Raw genomic sequence first — 21,546 nt, forward strand, 5'->3', positions numbered from 1 at the left:
TCTGATGCTTTATGTTTGTGAATTTATTAATGAACCTGCTGCAGCCTTATACATGTGCATGTACTTAATGATGAGATTGCTGGGGTCACTTGTGCAATTTAAAAATAAAATCAATTTTGAGTCTGACTAGACAGGCCATAAATCACTCTCACACCAAAATAAAATTGCTTCTCACTTGACAGTGTGCAGACGTATGTCTGTATCCTACAGCTACTAATTGCCCTGTCGTTACCCCTGGTGATGTCTTATTGTCCATCACCATTGTGAAGGTATATTTCTTGAGAAGAATCATGCTTTATCACTGAATATTTATTAATTCAGTTCAAGATTTGGCAGGGTCACTTCCGACTCCTACTCAAAAATCTCCGGCTTAACTACTCTGAGTATTTATAACAAAAATGGAGACAGAAAATAAAGACGTATACTTGGCTATTAAATAACATTTAAGATGGATAATTACATTTCCTTCCTGAATGGCCATGTTTCTTAACATAGAAAAATAGTTGAAGCTATAAATGCAATTATATCTTAATTCTCATGACAATTTCTGGCTTTTAGTGTACAGTATAAACTTGACAGATTGTTAATAGATTTATCCTGGAAAAAGAGTAAGTCAAACGTATGATGTGCTCATCATAATGAGGGCTACGAGTGCTCGGAATAGAACATGTTTCCAAGCTGTCTGGATGGCTGAGACCAGGTCTCTGCGGCTCATTTTGGGGCCAAGCGTAAATGGGGTGGAAGGGGCTTGAAAATGCCATCGTCTCACTTACCGCCCTGTTTGTACTGGCAGTTCAGCCGCTGCCATCTTGGATAAGGTGCTGAGATGGGTCGCCTGAGCACCCGCCTGTTTCAGGTGGGAGGCCATTTGTCCGTGCACAACAGTCTGTTGTTTTGGCAACCATTATTATGAAAGGGTCTGGAGGGGAAAACTGAATCTTCTTTAGAGCCCATAAAGTGTGGGGATATTTTTGTGTTTAGAGTCTTACAGCTGAGATTGGAAGTAAGGCCAAATCTTGCCAGACAGTTCATTGGACCTTCAGTGTGTTGTCTGGCTTTGTTTTTTGTATGCTCTCTTTGGTGCAAAAATTGTTCTTCAAAGAGAGAAATATAAAGGCTATTTTCACACATTTTTTAATGCCATGTCACATTTCCAGGTCAGGTATGGCATGAGTCAGGTGCAAAATAGTATTTGTGCATGCTAATGAATGTGTTACAAACTGGGGTCATTTATACACAAGATAAATACATGACAAATATAGAAAGGTTGTGATTTCTTTTGAAATGGACATGCATTTGTATTTTTGCCAGTGTCAATACCTTGAGGAATCACAATGTCAGTATCAGTGCGGATTACAGTTTGTCCCAAAGTAAAATGCTTTTAACTAATTAATTTACATCAGTCTCTGGATACCTCTGTCAATATCTCATTGTGGTATAGAAAAAAGTAAATGACTTCTTGATTAAATCCACTTTTGTGTTTTGACTCATCTATTTCTACAACAGGTCTTTTTCATTTTGTACTACAATCAATTTAAACAGAGGCTGACTTTATTTGGTTACGGATTCATTACACACACTTTGGAATTCAGTAATATTTCAATACAAATTTTAACATGACAGGACATTTACAAAACCCAACACAGACATTTGCTCCCACTCAATTGCTACTAAAGACTTAAAGGTTTTATTGGTATTTGATTTGCCAAGTTGATTTAAACAAAAACTTATAACTAATTGGTACAGAATGTAGTGCAATCACTGCATAGCGCAGCTTAAATATCCAAATAATCTCTGATCTTTAATCACCTCTACAGGCATTGTAATAAAAACAGTGAAACATAATATCATAGATTTAGTGTAAACCTAATAATCCTCTTCTTTATGGCTCAGAGCAATCAATAGGATTTATTCAAGTGCTCGGGTAACTAAGTAATGCTTTCTGTAGTGGCGCTTCTTAGTTTCCAAACAGGCAGGCCACTGGGCTGTGGGGCTTTTAACATCGAGTAGACGCGTGTCGAAATAAAACGTTCCCAAACGTAGCTTTGTCTTTTAAACGGTTTACTATAACACTTAGCAAACAGAATTACAAAGCAAACACGTATAAACGAACACGGTCAAAAACTGTACTGCTCCAAACCTCACAGCTTCTGCCTCTTTCACCACGTGCAGTTTAAAACTGTAAGATGGCTGCACCCATGTGTGGCTTAGGGATTGTTCCATTGTGGCAAGAATGAAGGGGGTGTCGGACTATACTACTGGAGCAAGAAAATAGGGGGTTTCTTAATACAATAAGTCGTTCAGGTAAATTAACTGTATTATGCCATTTAGCCACTATTTTAAAGTATTTTCTTAAGCTTTTATGGCTCTTACATTCCGGCCCCTAATTGACTAGGCACATGAAGCATATCAATTACTCAAACATTAAGAGTCATAAACTAATGAGTTCAACATATTTACAATACAAGTGTCCACTTTTTTCTTTCGTTCAGGAGCTTTTCACGCTGCTTCTTGTAGCAGGCAGAGCTTTGTGATCGGTCTCTCCAGGGTACTGGTCTTGGTTTGCAAACAGACGCGACGAACGACGCCTCTGGAGTCTGGCATGGTCTTAATTATTTTTCCCATCAACCAAGAATTTCTAGGGGCTGAATCATCCACAATTAAGACAATGTCTCCGACGATGAAGTTCCTCTTTATTTTGGACCACTTTTGACGCTCCTGTAGCAGAGGTAAGTATTCTGTTGTCCATCTGGTCCAGAAGAGGTCTGACATATACTGAACTTGCCTCCACTTCCGACGGGCATACAGATCTTCCTTTTTGAAGACTCCCGGGAGCATGGCTGGCTGTGTTTTCAACAACAACAGGTGGTTCGGAGTCAGGGCTTCGAGGTCATTGGGATCATCTGATGTCTTAGTTATCGGTCGGTCATTAATGATGGCTTCGACCTCGCACAGAACGGTTTGGAGTCCCTCGTCGTCCAGCGCTTGCTGCTTCAGTACAGAACTGAGTAGTTTTCTTACGGTGCGTATCTGTCTTTCCCAGACACCTCCGTGGTGGGATGCAGCCGGAGGATTGAAGATCCACTTAATTCCTGTTTGCCTCATGGCTTCCTGTATTTTAAGCTGATTCCAACCTTCAATAGCTTCCCGTAGTTCTCTCTCCGCTCCGACGAAATTAGTGCCATTATCAGAACGCATAATGGACACCTGTCCCCTTCTACAGACAAAGCGCCGCAAGGCGTTAATACAGGAATCAGTGTCAAGCGTGTGTGCCACCTCAATATGAACTGCTCTGATGGTCAAACAAGTGAAAAGCACACCATATCTCTTGACAAGGCTCCGTCCTCGCTTTACCTCGAAAGGCCCGAAATAGTCCACCCCTACATTTGTAAATGGGGGCTTGTCTGGTAACAAACGGTCTTCAGGCAGGTCTGCCATTTTCTGCTCCCCAGCTCTAGCGTGTAACCGTCTGCAAACAATACATTCAGAGAGTATTTTTCTTATTACGGAATTAGCTCCTGGAATCCAGTATCTTTGTCTTAGCTTCGCAAGCACGTGATTCCTCCCACTGTGTCCAATACTCTGGTGTATATGCTGAAGAATGAGAGTAGCAACCCGGAGGTCCTTAGAAAGGATAGCAGGATGCTTGGCCTCCTCTGGCATAGCAGATTTGTTTAGTCTCCCTCCCACCCTCAGTACTCCATCTTGCAGTGTAGGGTCCAGCTTGTAGATATGACTACCTTTCTTGATTGGAGTATTTTGCTGTAGAGCTTCGGTTTCTTCTGGGTATCTTTGTCTTTGACTGAAGCAAACTATCTCCTTCTCAGCCTTGGCCAAATCCTCCACGGTCAATGAATTCTTGCTCAATGTGGTCTTGTGCTGATGCATATACTGCTGTAGAAGCATTCTCTGCTTATCAGGGTTACTTTCAGACTGACTGATAGTGGCTCGGTACTCTTTTCTCTTACCGCTCAGGTGTAGCAGCAACTCTTTCAACCTTAGAAACCATGCAACTGCTTTCCTCAACTGGTGCCATCCTGAGAAATGGTTAACAAGCTTGTTCACTGTGTCAAAGTTCTCTTTCGTAGTTATGAAATTTACTGTGACTGATCTCTTGACTTCGACGTCGTCTTCAGTAATCTGACTTGGCATATCTGGTCTTTCTGGCCATGATCTCTCTGTTTCCAGCAGATAACTTGGGCCTTGTATCCAAGTTTCACTCCTCATGAAGTTTTCAGCCTTCAATCCCCGTGAGGCTTGATCTGCTGGGTTTAATGAGGTGTTTACATACCTCCATTGAGATGGTTGTGTAGCTTCTCTAATGGATGAGATTCTGTTTGCTACGAAGGTCTTGAAGCGTATCTTCTCATTCTCTATATACTTCAGCACCGTCATGCTATCCGTCCAGAAGACAGATTCTTCTAATGGGAGCTGTAACTCTTTACGCATCACCTGGTCAACTTTAACTGCAACAACCGCTGCCGTCAATTCCAGTCTCGGGATGGTGACCTGCTTCAGCGGAGCCACCCTGGATTTTCCCATGAGGAAGGCACAATGTTTCTGGCCCTGTTGATTTGTCAGCAAGAGGTAGGTAGCCGTGCCATAGCCGTCCTCACTGGCGTCCGAGAAATGATGTAGTTGAGCCGTCTTTGTAACTCCAAAACTCGCGGGCTTGATGCATCTACTGACGTTGAAGCTAGAAAGTTGTTGCAAATCTGTCAGCCATCTGTGCCATCTCTGAGCTTGACCTTCTGGGATATCTTCATCCCATCCTCTCTTGTCTCTACACAGCTCTCGTAGCATCAGCTTCACCGGCAGAATGAGTGGTGCCAGGAATCCGAGAGGGTCGTAGATGGAACTGACCACAGAGAGAATCACTCGTCTTGTGGATGGTCTTTCGTTCACCATTATCCTGAAGTTGAACGTGTCTGACTCGATGCACCATTGTACACCAAGAGCTCTCTCGATAGGAAGGACATCGTGGCTCAGGTCCAGATCTTTGACTTCAGTGGCTCTTTCCTTTTCTGGGATAGAAGCTAGAACTGCTCTGCTGTTGCTTATCCACTTAGTCAGATGGAATCCTCCATTCGAACACAGAGTCCTAAGGTCTCTTGACAGTGCGATGGCATCGTCTTCTGTTGACACGGACTTCAGACAGTCATCGACATAAAAGTTTCTGAAGATTGTCTCCACAGCCTCGGATGGTGCTTTGCCCTTGCCATCTTCTGCAGTTTTTCTGAGAGCGTAGCTTGCACAGCTGGGAGATGATGTGGCTCCAAACAGGTGTACGGCCATTCTACATTCCACCATCGCTTCACTAACGTCGCCATCTGGCCACCAAAGGAAACGCAGAAGATCAGCATCTTCGTCAGGGATTCTGACTTGGTAGAACATTGATTCTATGTCTGCCATCATGGCAACGCGCTCTTGTCTAAACCTAGTCAAGACGCCAATGAGGGTATTAGTAAGATCAGGACCTTGAAGCAGCTGGTCATTCAATGAAGTTCCTCTGAATGAGGCGGCGCAGTCAAACACTACACGGATCTTTTTCTTCTTTGGGTGATACACCCCGTGATGAGGAATGTACCAGACCCTTCCATCGTCTCTGTTCAACTGTTCTTCGGGCACTTTTACAGCATAGCCTTTCGCTATGATGTTTCTCATGAAGTCTTTGTAGTCTTCGTGAAAGTCGGGGTTCTTGTTCAGCTTTCTCTTTAGACTGATGGCGCGTTGCTCTGCTATGCAGCGATTGTTCGGCATCTTCGCGGTCTGTCTTCTCAGTGGCAAACCAATGTGATAGTGGCCATCAATGAACTGTGTAGACCTTGTCATCAAACCCATGAACTGATGGTCTTCTTGTGACATCTCTGTCTTTTCCTCACAGCTGCGTTCTGAGAAGTCTGCGTTGAACTGCTGTATCAACAGCTCTTCAATGCTTGCGATAGAGATGCGATTAACTGTGACGTTTTGTCGTTCCTCCTTGTTCAACTTGTGGCCATCATCTCTCCTTACCGGTCCATTGATTACCCATCCAAGGGCTGTCCTGACGGCGTAGGGTCCGTCATCCTTGCTGTTTATCACCTGCCATGGCTCCATAGTTTTGTAGGCATTGGTTCCAATTAATAGGCCAATTTCTGCTTCAATGTATGGGAGACGCACCTTTTCTAGGTAGGGCCATCTATCCACATCCTTCTGCAGGGCTAGGTTCCCTATTCTAACAGGAATCTCCCTCTGTGTGAAAACATTAGGCAGGTCTATGAAGTCCTTCTCTTCAAGTCCACACACTTCTAGGTCTGACAGGATATAACTTTGCATTGACTTCTCATGACCCATGGTGCGTAATAGGATTTCTGTTCTTCTGCCTCTAACGTTCAGCTGTCGCATGAGTGATTCTGTGCAGAACGTTGCTGAACTACCTGGATCCATGAAGGCGTAAGTCTCCACAACCTTCTCACTCCTCTTAGACTTGATCCTTACTGGTACGATGGCAAGAATACAGTCACTGTCACCAGCCCCAGTGAGTCCACAAGTCTCTGGTTCTAGCGACACCAGAGCACTTGAAACAACCTTCTCGTCGGTATTGTTTTCTTCACTCTTCTTAGAGACTTGTTCTTCTTTATGGATATGCAGCAGACTGGGATGTTTCCGAGTGCACTCTCTGCATGTTGTTCTTTGCTTACAGTTTCTACTCAGGTGCCCCTGAGAGAGACATCCAAAACATAGGCCGTTGTACTTCAGGAATTCGATTCTGTCCTTATGTGGCTGTGCTTTGATGTCGCTGCAGAAATCCAATGTATGATTCTTCTGGCAGAATAAGCATGGCTTCTGAAAGGCATTAGCAGGCGTCACTGTGCTGCTCTTTTTGGGAGATGAGTTCTGGGGCCTTTCTTCCTTGGCCTGAGTGACGATAGTTGCAAAGCTGCTTCCCCTGGAACCACCTTTCCTGAGAGTCTTTGATTCAGCAGGCTTGGCTTTCACTCTTCCATCGGTGGTCGGGCTGACATCCTGGATGTTTCCAAACAATGGGTCCCTCGCAATTTTAGCCTGTTTGTCTATGAAATTCACTAAGTCTGCAAACCTGGCTCTACCTTTCCGTCTCTCCATTATCTCAAAGGCTGTTCTTCTCCATTGTTCTCTCATCCTGTAAGGAAGCTTAGAGATGACGATTCTCATAGTCGTAGGATTGTCCATCTCTTCCATGAATTCAACATCCTCCATGGTGTTGCGACATCCTATGAGGAAGAGAACATATGCGTTCAATGCCTCTCCGTCTTCCGATCTGATCTGTGGCCACTTGGTAGCCTTTTCGATATATGCAGTGGCTATCTTCAGCTCGTTACCATAGTGCTCCTGCAGCAACTTCCTGGCTTCTATGTATCCCCGGTCCGGTCTCATGTGTTCACAGCTTCTGACCAGGTCTTGTGGTTTACCACTGGTGTACTGTCCCAGGTAGTACAACTTATCACTGCTGCTCTCTGTCTTGGAGTCAATGGCTTGTTCAAAGGATCTGATGAAGGGCTTATACTTGAGTGGGTCGCCTTGGAACACTGGTATGTCTCTTTGAGGGAGTCGAAACAGATTCTGTTGTTTTACAAGCATCTCTGTAATTTCGTTCTGACGTTGCATCACTCGGTATAGGCTTCTCCCTGTGTCTTCAGGCCTCTGGTGGTCATCAGCAGGGTCTAGTCTAGACCGTCTGACGTCTGGGGTAGCATCACGTGCTCCTGTTAGTGGAGAGGCCACTCTTCCACGCTGTAATGCCGGGGAATTGCTTTCGGGCTCTGTTGTAACTCTTGAAGGTGCCCTGGATCCAACTCTATGTGGCAACGTTGACTGGCAGTGGCTCCCGCCGTCCCGTGAGCCTTCATAATCTTCGTACGCACTCAACCTGGCATCTGAGACCTCGATAGCTGTTTTCATCTCCAGCCGTTCTTTCTTTGCCTGCACCTGGGCCCGCTGGGCCTGCACTTGGGCCTGTTGGGCCTGCACTTGGGCCTGCAGTTGGGCCTGTTGGGCCTGCAGTTGAGCCTGCAGTTGGGCCTCTTGGACCTGCAGTTGGGCCTCTTCCCGTTCAAGAGCTTGCTTCTCATCTAAAGATGCTGCGCGCGCCATCAACGCCGCCCGTTCAGCCTCCGCTCTCATGCGTCGCGCCGAGCTTGTGGTAGAAGCGACTGACCTGCGTCCAAAAACAGAGCTACCTTCTTTTCGATTTTTGCTCGGTCTGGCGGAAGTCTCTGAAATGCTATCGTCTGGTCCGACTTCATCGTCAACCTTATCTTTCTCTGCTGTATCAGCATCTTGACGAATTTTTAACATCCACTGCTCCGTGGCCTTGATATAGTCCTTAATGCTGGTTGATTTAAGATCAAACCAGTCGTGCTGATCAGTGTTTCCCTCTTCTTCAGACAGAAGTGCTAATACATCTTCATTGAGTATATTAAATTCTTCATGCAGCTTGGAGAAATCGTAATACATCATGTCTTCAGCTTTCTTAATATTAGCATTATCTTCCATGAGACGATCAATTATCTTCATTTTTCCAGTTATCTGAACTAATTTAGCCTTCCTTGCACCTATGCTTCTATGTAACTTCTCTTCCCTTGCCTTTGGGGTGAGCTTTATTTCCCTCTTTTGGCCAGCAATCCTTCTGGCTGGGGAAAGCTCCTGGCTCCTTAAGGCCTCGGCCATTTTACCCGCAGCTCTTATTTAGCTTCTCAACAGAATGAACAGAGCAAGTAACAGTCACTGTACCTTCGCTTTCTTAAATTGTCGTCTGGCTCCGTGACCATTCATGTATACGTTCGCCGACGATTCCGTCCCTTCCTTCTTAGGGAGCTAGTTTTTGACTAATGTAGTGGCGCTTCTTAGTTTCCAAACAGGCAGGCCACTGGGCTGTGGGGCTTTTAACATCGAGTAGACGCGTGTCGAAATAAAACGTTCCCAAACGTAGCTTTGTCTTTTAAACGGTTTACTATAACACTCAGCAAACAGAATTACAAAGCAAACACGTATAAACGAACACGGTCAAAAACTGTACTGCTCCAAACCTCACAGCTTCTGCCTCTTTCACCACGTGCAGTTTAAAACTGTAAGATGGCTGCACCCATGTGTGGCTTAGGGACTGTTCCATTGTGGCAAGAATGAAGGGGGTGTCGGACTATACTACTGGAGCAAGAAAATAGGGGGTTTCTTAATACAATAAGTCGTTCAGGTAAATTAACTGTATTATGCCATTTAGCCACTATTTTAAAGTATTTTCTTAAGCTTTTATGGCTCTTACACTTTCAATAGATATGCTGTAGTTTAGGTATTTTCATAGCACAAAAAGATACTTGCTTGCTATGATACAAAGCTACACAAGCATAGTTCAATTTATTAATACACTACATCGTTTGGAAAGGAAAACTGTACCCCAACTATTATTTTACCTTGTGTTACTGGGATTGGACTAAATCCAAATGGTCAATGTTGAAATCAGTCACTTTGCTATGATGCATTGTTCACATTTATGTTTTTCTTCTTATAGTTTCTTATTCATGGGGCATTCTTCCGGTGCCTTTTAGGTGTTCTTCACCATTACACTGATCATGCAATGAATTTGGACAAAGGCTCTACACCAAAAATATTCTTTTCTTTAGGGATGCTTAGAAACCTGCTGTGTATTCCAGCATTTTCTGCTTTTATTTTACATTGACATTTAAAAAAATCTAGCCATGACACTTCATCTCACCATAACAGGCGACAGAGTTTAAGAATGGATAGATCTTGCCTGACCAATCTCATGGGCCAGAATTTTCAGAGGTAAGATCGGGTGGGTTGGAGCGCGTGGGGGAAGTGAAAGTTGTGCAAATGTAAAACCCAACCCCAACCTGTCTCCGAGCCACCCACTTTCACCTTTCACTCAGGAGAGATGGGGGTGGGGGGGTGGTGGGTGGAAGGGGTGGGCAGCCTACTGCCAACAGGCGGGTTGACAACTTAAATATGATAATGCGGCCTGAAGCCTCAACTTTTTAAAATTTGTTTATGGGAAGTGGGCGTCGCTGGCAAGACCAGCATTTATTGTCCATCCTTGATTGCCCTTGAGAACGTGGTAGTGAGCCACTTTCTTGAACCACTGCAGTCCGTGTGGTGCAAGATACAGTGCTGTTAGGTAGGGAGTTCCTGGATTTTGACCCAGCGACGATGAAGGAACGACAATATATTTCCAAGTCAGGATGGTGTGTGACTTGGAGGGGAACTTGGATGTGGTGGTGTTCCCATGCGCCTGCTGCCCTTGTCCTTCTAGGTGGATGAGGTCACGGGTTTGGGAGGTGCTGCTGAAGAAACCTTGGCAAGTTGCTGCAGTGCATCTTGTAGATGGTACACACTGCAGCCACGGTACGCCAGTGGTGGAGGGAGTGAATGTTTAAGTGGTGGATGGGGTGCCAATCAAGCGGGCTGCTTTGTCCTGGATGGTGTCGAGCTTCTTGTGGTGTTGCTGGAGCTGCACTCATCCAGGCAAATGGAGAGTATTCCATCAAACTCCTTACTTGTGCCTTGTAGATGGTAGAAAGGATTTGGGGAGTCAGAGGTGAGACACTCGCAGAATACCTAGCCTCGGACCTGCTCTTGTTGCCACAGTATTTATGTGGCTGGTCCAGTTAAGTTTCTGGTCAATGGTGACCCCCAGGATATTGATGGTGGGGATTCGGCGATGTAATACCGTTGAATGTCATGGGGCAGTGGTTAGACTCTCGCTTGTTGGAGATAGTCATTGCCTGTGGCGCGAATTTTACCTGCCACTTATCAGCCCAAGCCTGAACATCATCCAGGTCTTATTGCATGCAGGCATGGACTGCTTCGTTATGTGTGGAGTTGCGAATGGCGCTGAACACTGTGCAGTTATCAGTGAACATCCCCATTTCTGAACTTATGTTGGAGGGAAGGTCATTGATGAAGCAGCTGAAGATGGTTGGACCTAGGACACTGCCCTGTGAAACTCCTGCAGCGATGTCCTGGGGCTGTGAGGATTGACCTACAACTACCACAACTATTTTCCTTTGTGCTAGGTATGACTCCAGCCAGTGGAGCGTTTTCCCCCCGATTCCCATTGACTTCAATTTTACTAGGGCTCCTTGATGCCACACTCGGTCAAATGCTGTCTTGATGTCAAGGGCAGTCACTCTTACCTCACCTCTGGAATTCAGCTCCTTTGTCCATGTTTGGACCAAGGCTGTAATGAGGTCGGGAGCCAAGTGGTCTTGGTGGAACCCAAACTGGGCATCAGTGAGCAGGTTATTGGTGAGTAAGTGCCACTTGATAGCACTGTCGATGACACCTTCCATCACTGTGCTGATGATTGCGAGTAGGCTGATGGGGCGTAATTGGTCGGATTGGATTTGTCCTGCTTTTTGTGGACAGGACATACCTGGGCAGTTTTCCACATTGTCGGATAGATGTCAGTGTTGTAGCTGTACTGAAACAGCTTGGCTAGAGGTGCGGCTAGTTCTGGAGCACAAATCTTCAGCACGACAGCCGGGATGTTGTCGGGGCCCATAGCCTTTGCTGTATCCAGTGCGCTCAGCCGTTTCTTGATATCACATGGATTGAATTGAATTGGCTGAAGACTGGCTTCTGTGATGGTGGGGATCACAGGAGGAAGCCAATATGGATCTGGCTGAAGATGGCAGTGATGGTAATGGTAGAGTGAGGGATATGCCGGGCCATGAGGTTACAGATTGTGGTGGAATACAGTACTGCTGCTGCTGATGGCCCACAGTGCCAGATATTACTGCAGGCGGCCAGGGATCCTGGGGGTTGGGATTCCTGGTGGCTGTAACAAGGCAGCCTCAGCTTTGGGAAACAATCCTTTTGTGCCGTGAGGAGTAGGAGTGCTTACTCCTGGCCCCCCAAGCTCCCCCACCATCAGCCCGCTTTCTGGGATCGGACCCCTGGGATCGGACCTCTCCCCAATTAGGTATCCCCCCCCCGCCGCACCCCCGACTCTTTGCTTGATTACAGTATGCGATTGAGGTGCAATACTAAAATGTAAGTTAAATCACTTTTAATGGCCCAATTAAAACTGAGGATATCCTCTATGGTTTAATCAATAAAGCAGCAGCTATTAATTCAGGGTACAAATGAAGAAGGAAAGAAAGAACTTCCATTTATATAGTGCCTACCATGACCTCAGGACATTCTAAAATGCTTCACAGCCAATTAATTATATTTGAAGCACAGTCATTGTTGTAATGTGTGGAAACAGCACCAGTTAATTTTCCCATAGCAATGTCCCACAAGCAGCAATGAGATAACTGATCAATCTGTTAAAATAGTGTTGGTTGAAGGATAAATCCTGGCCAGGGCATCTACCTACTCTCCTTTGAATAGTACAGTGAGATCTGTTACATCCACCCGAGAGGGCACACGAGGCTTCGCTTTAACACCAAATGTCGACACTTCCGACAGTGCCGTACTCCCTGGATTATCTACTCAAGTCCGAGAGGAAGGCTTAAACCCACAACCTTCTGACATAGATGCAAGAGTGCTACCACTGAGCCAAGGCTAACACCTTAAGGAGATCATTCAACTACTCATACAACAATTTCCTTCTGACCAAATCATTTATTTTGCATGCACAACATAGCCGAAATAAAGAGATTGGGGTAGAAATTCTGGCTCCCCCATTCTTGAACATGCGGTGAGCGGGTGGGCACAGGGTACATTCTCTGCACCTCAGTGGGAGGCCTGATTAGGCCACACGTGGCATATTGTGCATAGTTCTACTCGTCAGGACATAACAAGATCATCCAAAGCCCAGATCCATTATGGAAGCATTGTCATGGGGCCGTGCATTCATGGGGCCGTTTTGCTAGGGTTTTCGGTAGTGGACCCAAGTGCAGGAAACCTATCCAAGGACTCAAGACCAGGTAGAACTCGAAAGATGCTTAACTTGATACTCGAAAACACAGAGACATGGTAACACTCGAGAGATGGTTCCTTGAGACTTAAGAACATAGAGACAAGGTAACACTCGAAAGGAGATTCAGTAGAGACTCAAAAACATAGAGACATAGTAACACTCGAAAGGAGATTCCTTGAAACTCGAAAACACAGAGAGACTCGAGAGAGCTACTACTTGCAGCCAGGCGAATCCAGGACTGAGAAAAGACGACAGGAAACAGGAAGCTTAAATACAGGCCAGAATGGTCACGTGACATAATTAATCAAATGAGACAGGAGACAAATACATTCATCTGGTCCGGGACCTGGTCCACCATTCCCAGAGGGCTGGTCTGTCGGTCGCCTTCCTTTCCTTGGATCAGGAGAAGGCGTTCGACAGGGTGGATCACGAGTATCTTTTCGGGACTCTGCGCGCTTTCGGGTTCGGGACGCATTTTGTCGCCCGGATCCGACTTCTGTACGCTGCGTGTCTGATTAAAGTTAACGGGTCCTTGGCGGCGCCCCTTCGCTTCGGGAGGGGGGTGCGTCAGGGATGCCCCATGTCCGGCCAGTTATATGCCATTTGCGTGGAGCCTTTCCTGCGCCTCTTGCGGAAGAGGTTGGCGGGATTGGCTCTGCAAGGGCCGGGCGTGGAGGTGGTCCTCTCGGCTTACGCCGATGACGTGCTCCTCGTGGTCACGGATCCCGTTGACTTGCGGAGGATGCGGGAATGCCAGCAGATTTACTCGGACGCATCCTCCGCCAGGATCAACTGGGGGAAATGTTCTGGACTCCTGGTGGGTCAGTGGCAGGTGGACTCTCTGCCGGAGGAGTTCAGGCCCTTCGCCTGGAGTACCACGCACCTCCTCTACTTGGGAGTCTACCTCAGCCCGGCCGAGGACGCCTGGCCGGCGAACTGGCACGAGCTGGAGGCCAAAGTCACCGCTCGCTTAGGACGCTGGACAGGATTGCTCCGAGTGTTGTCCTACAGGGGTCGGGCGTTGGTCATAAACCAACTGGTGGCCGCCATGTTGTGGTACCGGTTGGTTACTCTGATCCCCCCCCCTGCGTTTGTCGCCAAGATACAGAAGAAGCTCGTCGACTTCTTCTGGAACAACAGGATACACTGGGTCGCTGCCGCGGTTCTGAGTCTCCCGCTTAGGGAGGGCGGTCAGGCGCTGGTGTGCCTTCGCACCCAGGCTGCGACTTTCCGTCTTCAGACGCTGCAGAGATACCTGTACGTCGAGAATCCTCCCAGATGGTGTGCGCTGGCGATGTATTTCTTCCGCCAGCTGCACGGCCTCAATTACGACATGCAGCTCCTGTTTCTGGAAGTGGGCAGCAGGCGTGCCAGCCTGCAGGAGCTGCCTGTCTTTTACCAGGAACTGCTATGGGTTTGGAACTCCGTCGCCTCCAGGCGGAGCTCTCCCCCGTCAGGAATGGCGGCTGTCCTTCGAGAGCCGCTGTTCAGGAATCCGCACCTCCGCGTCCGTGAGTTCGGGCGGCTGGTGGAGCGGAGGGCTGTGCCTGGCAGGGTGACTAGAGTCGGGGACCTACTCGATGGCGCCGGAGGAATTGGCGCGGCGTATGTCGTGGAGCAACGTCCGGCTCGCGGTCGATGCCATCGAGGCGGTGAAGGCGAGGTTGCGACCCGGCGCCACGAGGTGTATCGAGGCGGCTCGAGCGCGTGGGGCGATCCCGTTCGGACGGAATTCCTTATCGGCGCCCTGCCCCAAAGCTCCCCTAGGGGTTTGGTGCCTCACAACTTGAGCCGTCTCGAGGAGATGCCCTCCGTGCCTTTCCATTCTGCGCGGAGGGATTTCCTGTACGGGCTGCTCTTGCACACCTTCCACTTTGCCATCTTCGCCTGCCGTCCGGACACGCCGTGGCGTGCCGTTTTACCTTCCGGCGGAGGCGGAGGTCCCCAATGGGGGGCTCTCTATGCGGGAGTCTTCCCTTGTTCTATTGGGGACTTGGCCTGGAGGGTGTTGCACAGAGCAGTCCCGTGCAATAGGTTTTTAAGTAGGTTCACGGACTCCCGGGCCGCCTGCTTGTTCTGCGGTCTGGAGGAGTCCGTGTTCCATGTTTATGTTGAGTGTGGGAGGTTGCAGCCCCTCTTCCACTATTTGAAGGGGCTGCTCCTCAAATTTTGGTTGCACTTCAGTCCCACGTTCTTGATCTACGGTCACCCGGTGCGGAGGGGAGCGGGCAGGTCGGAGGACCTCCTCGTGGGCCTGCTCCTGGGCCTGGCCAAGAAAGCCATTAATTGGTCCAGGCAGCGGGCGGCCGAGGGGGTCGTCCGGCCGGATTGCCTCCCTCTCTTCCGCGGCCATGTTCGCGGCCGGGTGGCCCTGGAGATGGAGCACGCGGTGTCCGCCGGCGAGCTCGAGCTCTTTCGTGACCGGTGGGCGCCACGGGGACTGGAGTGCATAATCGATTTAAGGGGTCAAATTTTAATTTGATTTATCGGGTTTATTTAAAGGGTTTATTTGTTTAATGGTTTTTTGTTTGGGTTTAAAAAAAGAGGACAAAACTGAACAACTTTATTAACTAGCCTAATTACTCTGATGAGATCAATTACTCGAGAAACAGGTGAGGAGAGGGACCCAGAAGGCACATCCGCAGCGCACCGAAGCCTCAAAAACTGCCCTCAGGCGGCGTGCCGCTGAAGCCGTTACAAGCATGTGAAGAGGTTAACCTGGATGTCAGAGGGAAGAGCCCTGCAGTCACTGCATCACTAAAACTGTGCACCTCAGTGGGAGGCCTGAGGCACCCCTGATATTTGGACTTGGGCCTCATTTCAACAGGGCTGGCGTGACGCGAAGAGCCATCCGGCAACGAGGAAAGCAAGATGGGGCTAGCATCGCAGTGTCCCTCGGGTAAGTGAAGCTGAGAGTCGACAGGTCGGAGGGCAGAGGGGGAGGAAAGATCAGAGGCGGGATCGGGGGGCAGCGGCGGCTCGCGTTCTTTAAATTTGGGGTCGGAAGGAACACTGCTGCTCCTCCTGACTCCCCATTCAGGTTAGTATATGTGAAAAAACCCTACCTTTTTGGTAGCAGGGGGTCCCAAGGGCTGGTTTTACTGAGAGCAGCTGGTGCTGGCAGCAGCCACCTCCATGCAAACCAATCTTGTAATGGGGGCCTCGGCATACGCAAAGGATTTTATTTGCATATACAAAGTGTCTTACGCTTGTTTCAGGTGTGGGCCCTGGACGCCTATTTTCTTTTCCTTCACCAATATGTGAAACCGAAATGTGCGCGTACTTCCTGCCCGCCATATTTGGGGCCTTGGGCTTATTAGACCAGTTAGAGCCCAAAAAGTGGGCGCTGCACTGCTGAATTTGTACGCCGTTATCTTTATGGGGAAAAGTCCGATTTGCCTAATAGATATTAACCATGGAACAGATCAAGTAGGCTTTTTTGCAAACTTGTAAACACCTTATTAGGTCAGTTCTAACTGATGGGATAAATGCAGCTCATATAAAGTATATATTGTGCATCTCTGCCACTGTAATAGTACCAAGGATTGTTTGGCAAGTCTAAATAATACAGTCTGTGTGTTTTTTCTAGCAACTAAATTTATAGTTGTCTCCAATCATTGAAACTGCAATTATAATCCAATGCAAATGAGTATTTTGCATTTTTCTTTCCCAAATGCACAGCAGAGGTCTAAGAAATATATGTTGAAAATTGCAGAAAATCAAAATGACAGCACTCTTCTGAGGTGCTGGAAACAGTAGGCTCAGATGCACTATTTTTATCTTGGTTTCACTGTGGAACTTCTGACTGCAAGTAACAGCATTTTCCCAGTCTGTATCCAATGTCTCACTGCTTACATGAATGGCACTTTTCACACCAGCAAGGTTACTATATTATATTTTTATTCATATACTGTGTCTGGATACTGGATACAGATTAATTAGGCCTTATTGGGGCCAATTTGTACTAAATTTAGCTTGTTTGAGAAGAATATGTTAAGGCGAGCTCAATGATTACCTCCTAATTGTGTGCTAAATTACCACACCTGTCCACTTAGTCGAGACGAGAGCTTGTCAAGGGGCAGAGCATCCAGTAACTGAATTGGAAACAAGGGTGTTTAAATGCTGGCACCAGAGATTACTGTGCTGTTGAGGTATTGTAACTAAACAAAAATAAATGGTGGTAGACAATTGTAAGTTATGAAAAATTACCACTGAAGGGACAAGCCAAAGACTTTCTCCTATATCTTCTCATAACTGGTCGCTGCTCAGTATTGGCATAATCCGAATAGAAGGTAACTTGTTCATTCCCTCAGCTGACATGTGAAAAACTAAAGGCGGCCAGATTAAACTGGTACCTGTACTTATAAGCAGCGTGTGTAGGTGACACATATTAGATTTTTGAGAATAAACAAAATTCAAGATTACTTCAAATAAAAAAATAGATAAAACATCTCTTCGATTTCTTTTCCAAAACCTGATACCCAATATTTCTTTTTTGTGGAGAAAAGTATCTAAAACTGTCAAGGAAAGATGTAACCGGACATCATAAGGGTTAAAAGCTTTTGCACTTGCCTCAGTCAGGCTTAACAAAAATCACCTCAAATCATATGTCTTCAAATTGTAGTTCAGTCAGTCAGAATATCATTCAAAGTAATGTATTTCTTGAACAAAATTAAAGCCTGATATTTCACTGAATCTGGCTAACTTGGGAAACAGTTAGGGCTGGATTTTGCCAAATGGGAGCTTTTGGAGGCAGGACTCCCACTTGTCGGGTTTTAGTCCCAACGCTATCGACTTCTGGCCAACCTACACTATTTTCCCTTGATTGACCTTGTTAAGCCCGCCCAGCGAGCTTAGCAGGCCAATTAAGGGGAAGCTGGTTACAGAGAACGTCAGCGTATGACGTTTCATCTGTCAAAAATCATCGTTTGACAGCTCCGTGAAGCTGTCAAACACTGACATTCTCTGTTGTTTGATGAGTCCTTGAATTCAAGACTCATCAAATCTATCTGCTGAGCAGAAATCAGATGGTTGTTGCATCGGAGAATGCAGCAGCCATCTGTCATCTCTGCCGCGGAGATGCGAGGCTCTCCACATCCCCAACAATTGAAGCCTGCAGGAAGAAACAAAGGTAAGTAAACTTTTTCTAACACTTTCCACTTACCTCACATACTCACCTCTCCACACTTGCACCCATCACTTACCTTCACAGCGCACTTTTGCACCCAGCAGACCCCCGCAGACCCACTGCTCGCCTCGGTAACCCTGGCAGGATTCGGAGCCTTCAGGAAGCCCGCACATGTGTGGGCAAAATGGGGATAATCCTCTTATCTGCCTGTTAACTACCTGTTAACAGGCAGTTAAGTGGCTGTAATCCCCTTCCCGCCTCCAGGAGACGGGACACGGCGCGGGTCGGTTACTCACCTCCTGGGAAGATGGCACGGAGGCGGGTTGGGGGCAGGATGGGCATACCAAAGTGCTTTACAGCAAATAAAGTACTTTTGATATGCAGTTACTGTTGTAATGTAGGAAAAGACAGCAGCCAACTTGCACACAGCAAGGTCCCACAAACAGCAATGAGATAAATGATCAGATAATCTGTTTTTTAGTGATGCAGCTTTAGGATTAAATATTGGCCTCAACACCGGGAGAACTCCTATTATTCTTCAAATAGTGCCAGGGGATCTTTTACGTCCACCTGATAAGGTAGACAAGACCTCAGTTTAACCTCTCATCTGAAAAAGGGCATCTCTGACAGTGCAAAACTCCCTCTGTACTGCACTGAAGTGTCAGCCTAGGTTATGTGCTCAAGTCTCTGGAGTGGGGCTTGAAGCCACTGGCCCAGATTTTGCGGCCAGCAGCGAACAAACAATGCTCAATGTTCATTTTGTCTGCAGTTGCACATCGACTTTCTGTGGGCTTTTAAGCAGCAACTTAGTCATTGGGAATCTGATGCAGCACGGTGCCCTCTACAGGGGATCTGGGACCTGTGAGAACAGGGCAAGCAACAGCAACCAATCAGATTGAAGAATCCTCACTGAGACATGCAGAGTCTAAACCAGGAAGTATAAATTAAAATATTTAATTTAATGTAAAATCATGTACAGAAAGAGAAATAAAGAGAGAGAAAGAAAGATGGGATTAAGAGAGAGAGATAAGAGACAGAAAAAAAGTTTCAAAAAAATTATTTAATTTAATTTTTTTTACAATCTCCAACAATATTTAAAATCTGAAGGAATGAGACTCCACACTTGTAAAAGTAAATTTTCAGTGTCAGAGAGGTGGTTTGGTAGTAATTGAGACTTATCACACTGTTAAAAAATCATTTAAACTTGAATGGCCATTTCCTAACTTTTTCTAGCATGTTTCTGTTTAGTGGGTGTCTAGTGTGTAAATACCACAACTTCACACCCTTCATGTGTTTCAATGCTGAGTCTCTTGGCAAGGCACCGGTATAGTGAAGCTGGTGAAGGAATCGGACAGCAACTTCCTGATTTCCGACTTTAACTGCGCATGTGCAGACGCCGGTAGTTACTGTCCGATTTACTCCTTAATAATGTTGAGCACTGATAGCCTCACCATTATTCCTACTGCAGAATCCGGGTCATTATCTTCTGACCTGGTGGCAATAGTGCTACCCACTGAGCCAAGATTGAGACAAAGCCCTGTAGGGTCCTCCCTCTCTCCATTTTGCCCAAAACAGTTACCTGCTGAAGGGTTTGGATGGATTTGGAGGGATGGACAGAAGTCTTGCCCTGCCCGAACACTGCCCTGAAAAGGAGAATCCCCCAGTAAGTCATCTACAAAGGTGGTCAAGGGATGTATCTGGTGGGTAGGACAGGAAAGGTGAACTCTGAAGCTGTACTTTCCCATTTTCCCTTTTTCTCTATGACCCCAAGTTAAAAATTAGCTACAGCAGAATAAATTATTTCCAGAATGTGAGGAGTAAAAGAATCTGTGAACTGATTGCATGCTTAGAATTTGCCCCTTCATCTTGTTTTCTCAATTTAAAAAGTGGTTCTTTAACAAAATAATCCAGATTGGATTTGCCAACCCTCAACTGGACCAAAAGGTAATTGAGAGAGATGCATACAATTAAGGGTGAAATACTGCCGATTATCCACCCTAAAAGTGGTGGTATACTGGTATTAGTGATGGAACAAAATAATACAAAGTTATGAGTTACTGTTTTGATGATGATACAATTGAAACTGCTCATAACAACTTACAAAAACTTCTTGCATTTATATAGTGCCTTTAACATAGTAAAATGTCCCAAGGCATTTAGTTGTTCCTTCCTTTCCATGCCACTATAGTATTGAAGGAAATCTTCAAAGTGGCCTATGTGCACTCATGACGCAGGCCATCTACTTAACAATAGATAATAATAATGCCCTGTCTTTCTCTTGGCCTACAGGCTGCTTCTCAAAAAACTGGAAAGTTAAACAGTATTCTTATGACAGAAAAACTATCCTACTTTTGAAAGATTTGCCACCATCTTCAATCGGCAAAGAAAGTCTCATATGAGACCTAAAATTAAGGTTGGACAATCAAGAAACACTTGGCATCCTGTAACACCAACAACAATTGCAACACATAATGGAAGACGTAGGCTAGCATACTTTTCAAGATACCCATAACATGCAATGTGTTTGGCTCAATGCTCTGACAACATAAGAGTAATAATCTGACACAAAGTTAGATCTGGCCGGTCTTATTTATAATCGCAAATGTATATCTGCTCTGTAAGTACCCTGATAGTTTAGGATAATTATATCTGCAAATATTTTTGATCTTTGCACCTGTAATCATTTGGTTACAATATGAATGCAATATATGTGCAAATATGGAGGCTATATAGCTGAACCAAGTCAATGAATGCTTCCATACTCCAAATTATCACCCTATACGACCTTCAATAACAACACATACCACTGTCTTTCTTTTACTATCCATTTTGTGGTTGTAAGAACGTGTTAGTAAGGGCTCACCTTTCACAATTAGTTCTGCATAGTTGGACACTCCTGAGCCTCCTTCTGATCGAATCACACATCTGTATTTACTTGTGGTCTTCTGTGATGTATCTGCCACATTGACAGTGGCAGAAAAACGCCTATGGTTAACCACCCGAGTTACCATCAATGCTGTATCCTTCCCATTCCATTGCTGTATAAAATAAAATATATTTTAATTAAGAAATGCATCAAATTGTAGGCTTGCTAACAAATACCACCTGAATAGTTCTGAGTTATTTTTTTCAATTTCATAGGACTATCCATATTATCAGTATAATTTGCTTGTGTACTTTCCTCTTCCTTCGGGCTGTGTCTGATTATAGAACTATACAAGTTTACAGCTCAAAAGCCAAACATTCAGCCTATCATGTTTGGGCCAGCGCTTTGCTTGAGCAATCCAAAACTAATCCCATTGCTCTACTTTCTCCCGACAGACTTGTAGCTTTCTCTGCTTCAAAGATTTGTTCAATTTTCCCTTAGAAGAAGCAATGGTTTCTGTCTCAACCATTCCCTGTGACAAAGCATTCCATGCTCCAAAGACTCTCTGGGTAAAGAAATCTTTCTTAATCTCTTTCCTCAAACCTTTTAAATTGATGACTCATCATCACTGACTCCCCAGCCAGAGGAAAT

At 45.9% G+C, this 21,546-nt stretch overlaps 1 protein-coding gene across 8 annotated transcripts in view; it reads right to left on the bottom strand.

Moving 5' to 3' along the window:
- Positions 1-21,546, bottom strand: part of ptprt (protein tyrosine phosphatase receptor type T) — a 1,756,894-nt gene that overhangs the window by 1,055,983 nt on the left and 679,365 nt on the right. For all 8 annotated transcript variants that reach the window (XM_086005548.1, XM_086005547.1, XM_086005549.1 and 5 more), the window contains exon 6: positions 20,893-21,067. In XM_086005548.1, the coding sequence (XP_085861674.1) occupies positions 20,893-21,067 (175 nt within the window). The remainder of the gene's footprint in view (positions 1-20,892; positions 21,068-21,546) is intronic.

Source organism: Somniosus microcephalus, chromosome 13 (assembly GCF_052327205.1).
Source record: "Somniosus microcephalus isolate GS21.2 chromosome 13, FLI_Smic_1.0, whole genome shotgun sequence".
NCBI lineage: Eukaryota > Metazoa > Chordata > Chondrichthyes > Squaliformes > Somniosidae > Somniosus > Somniosus microcephalus.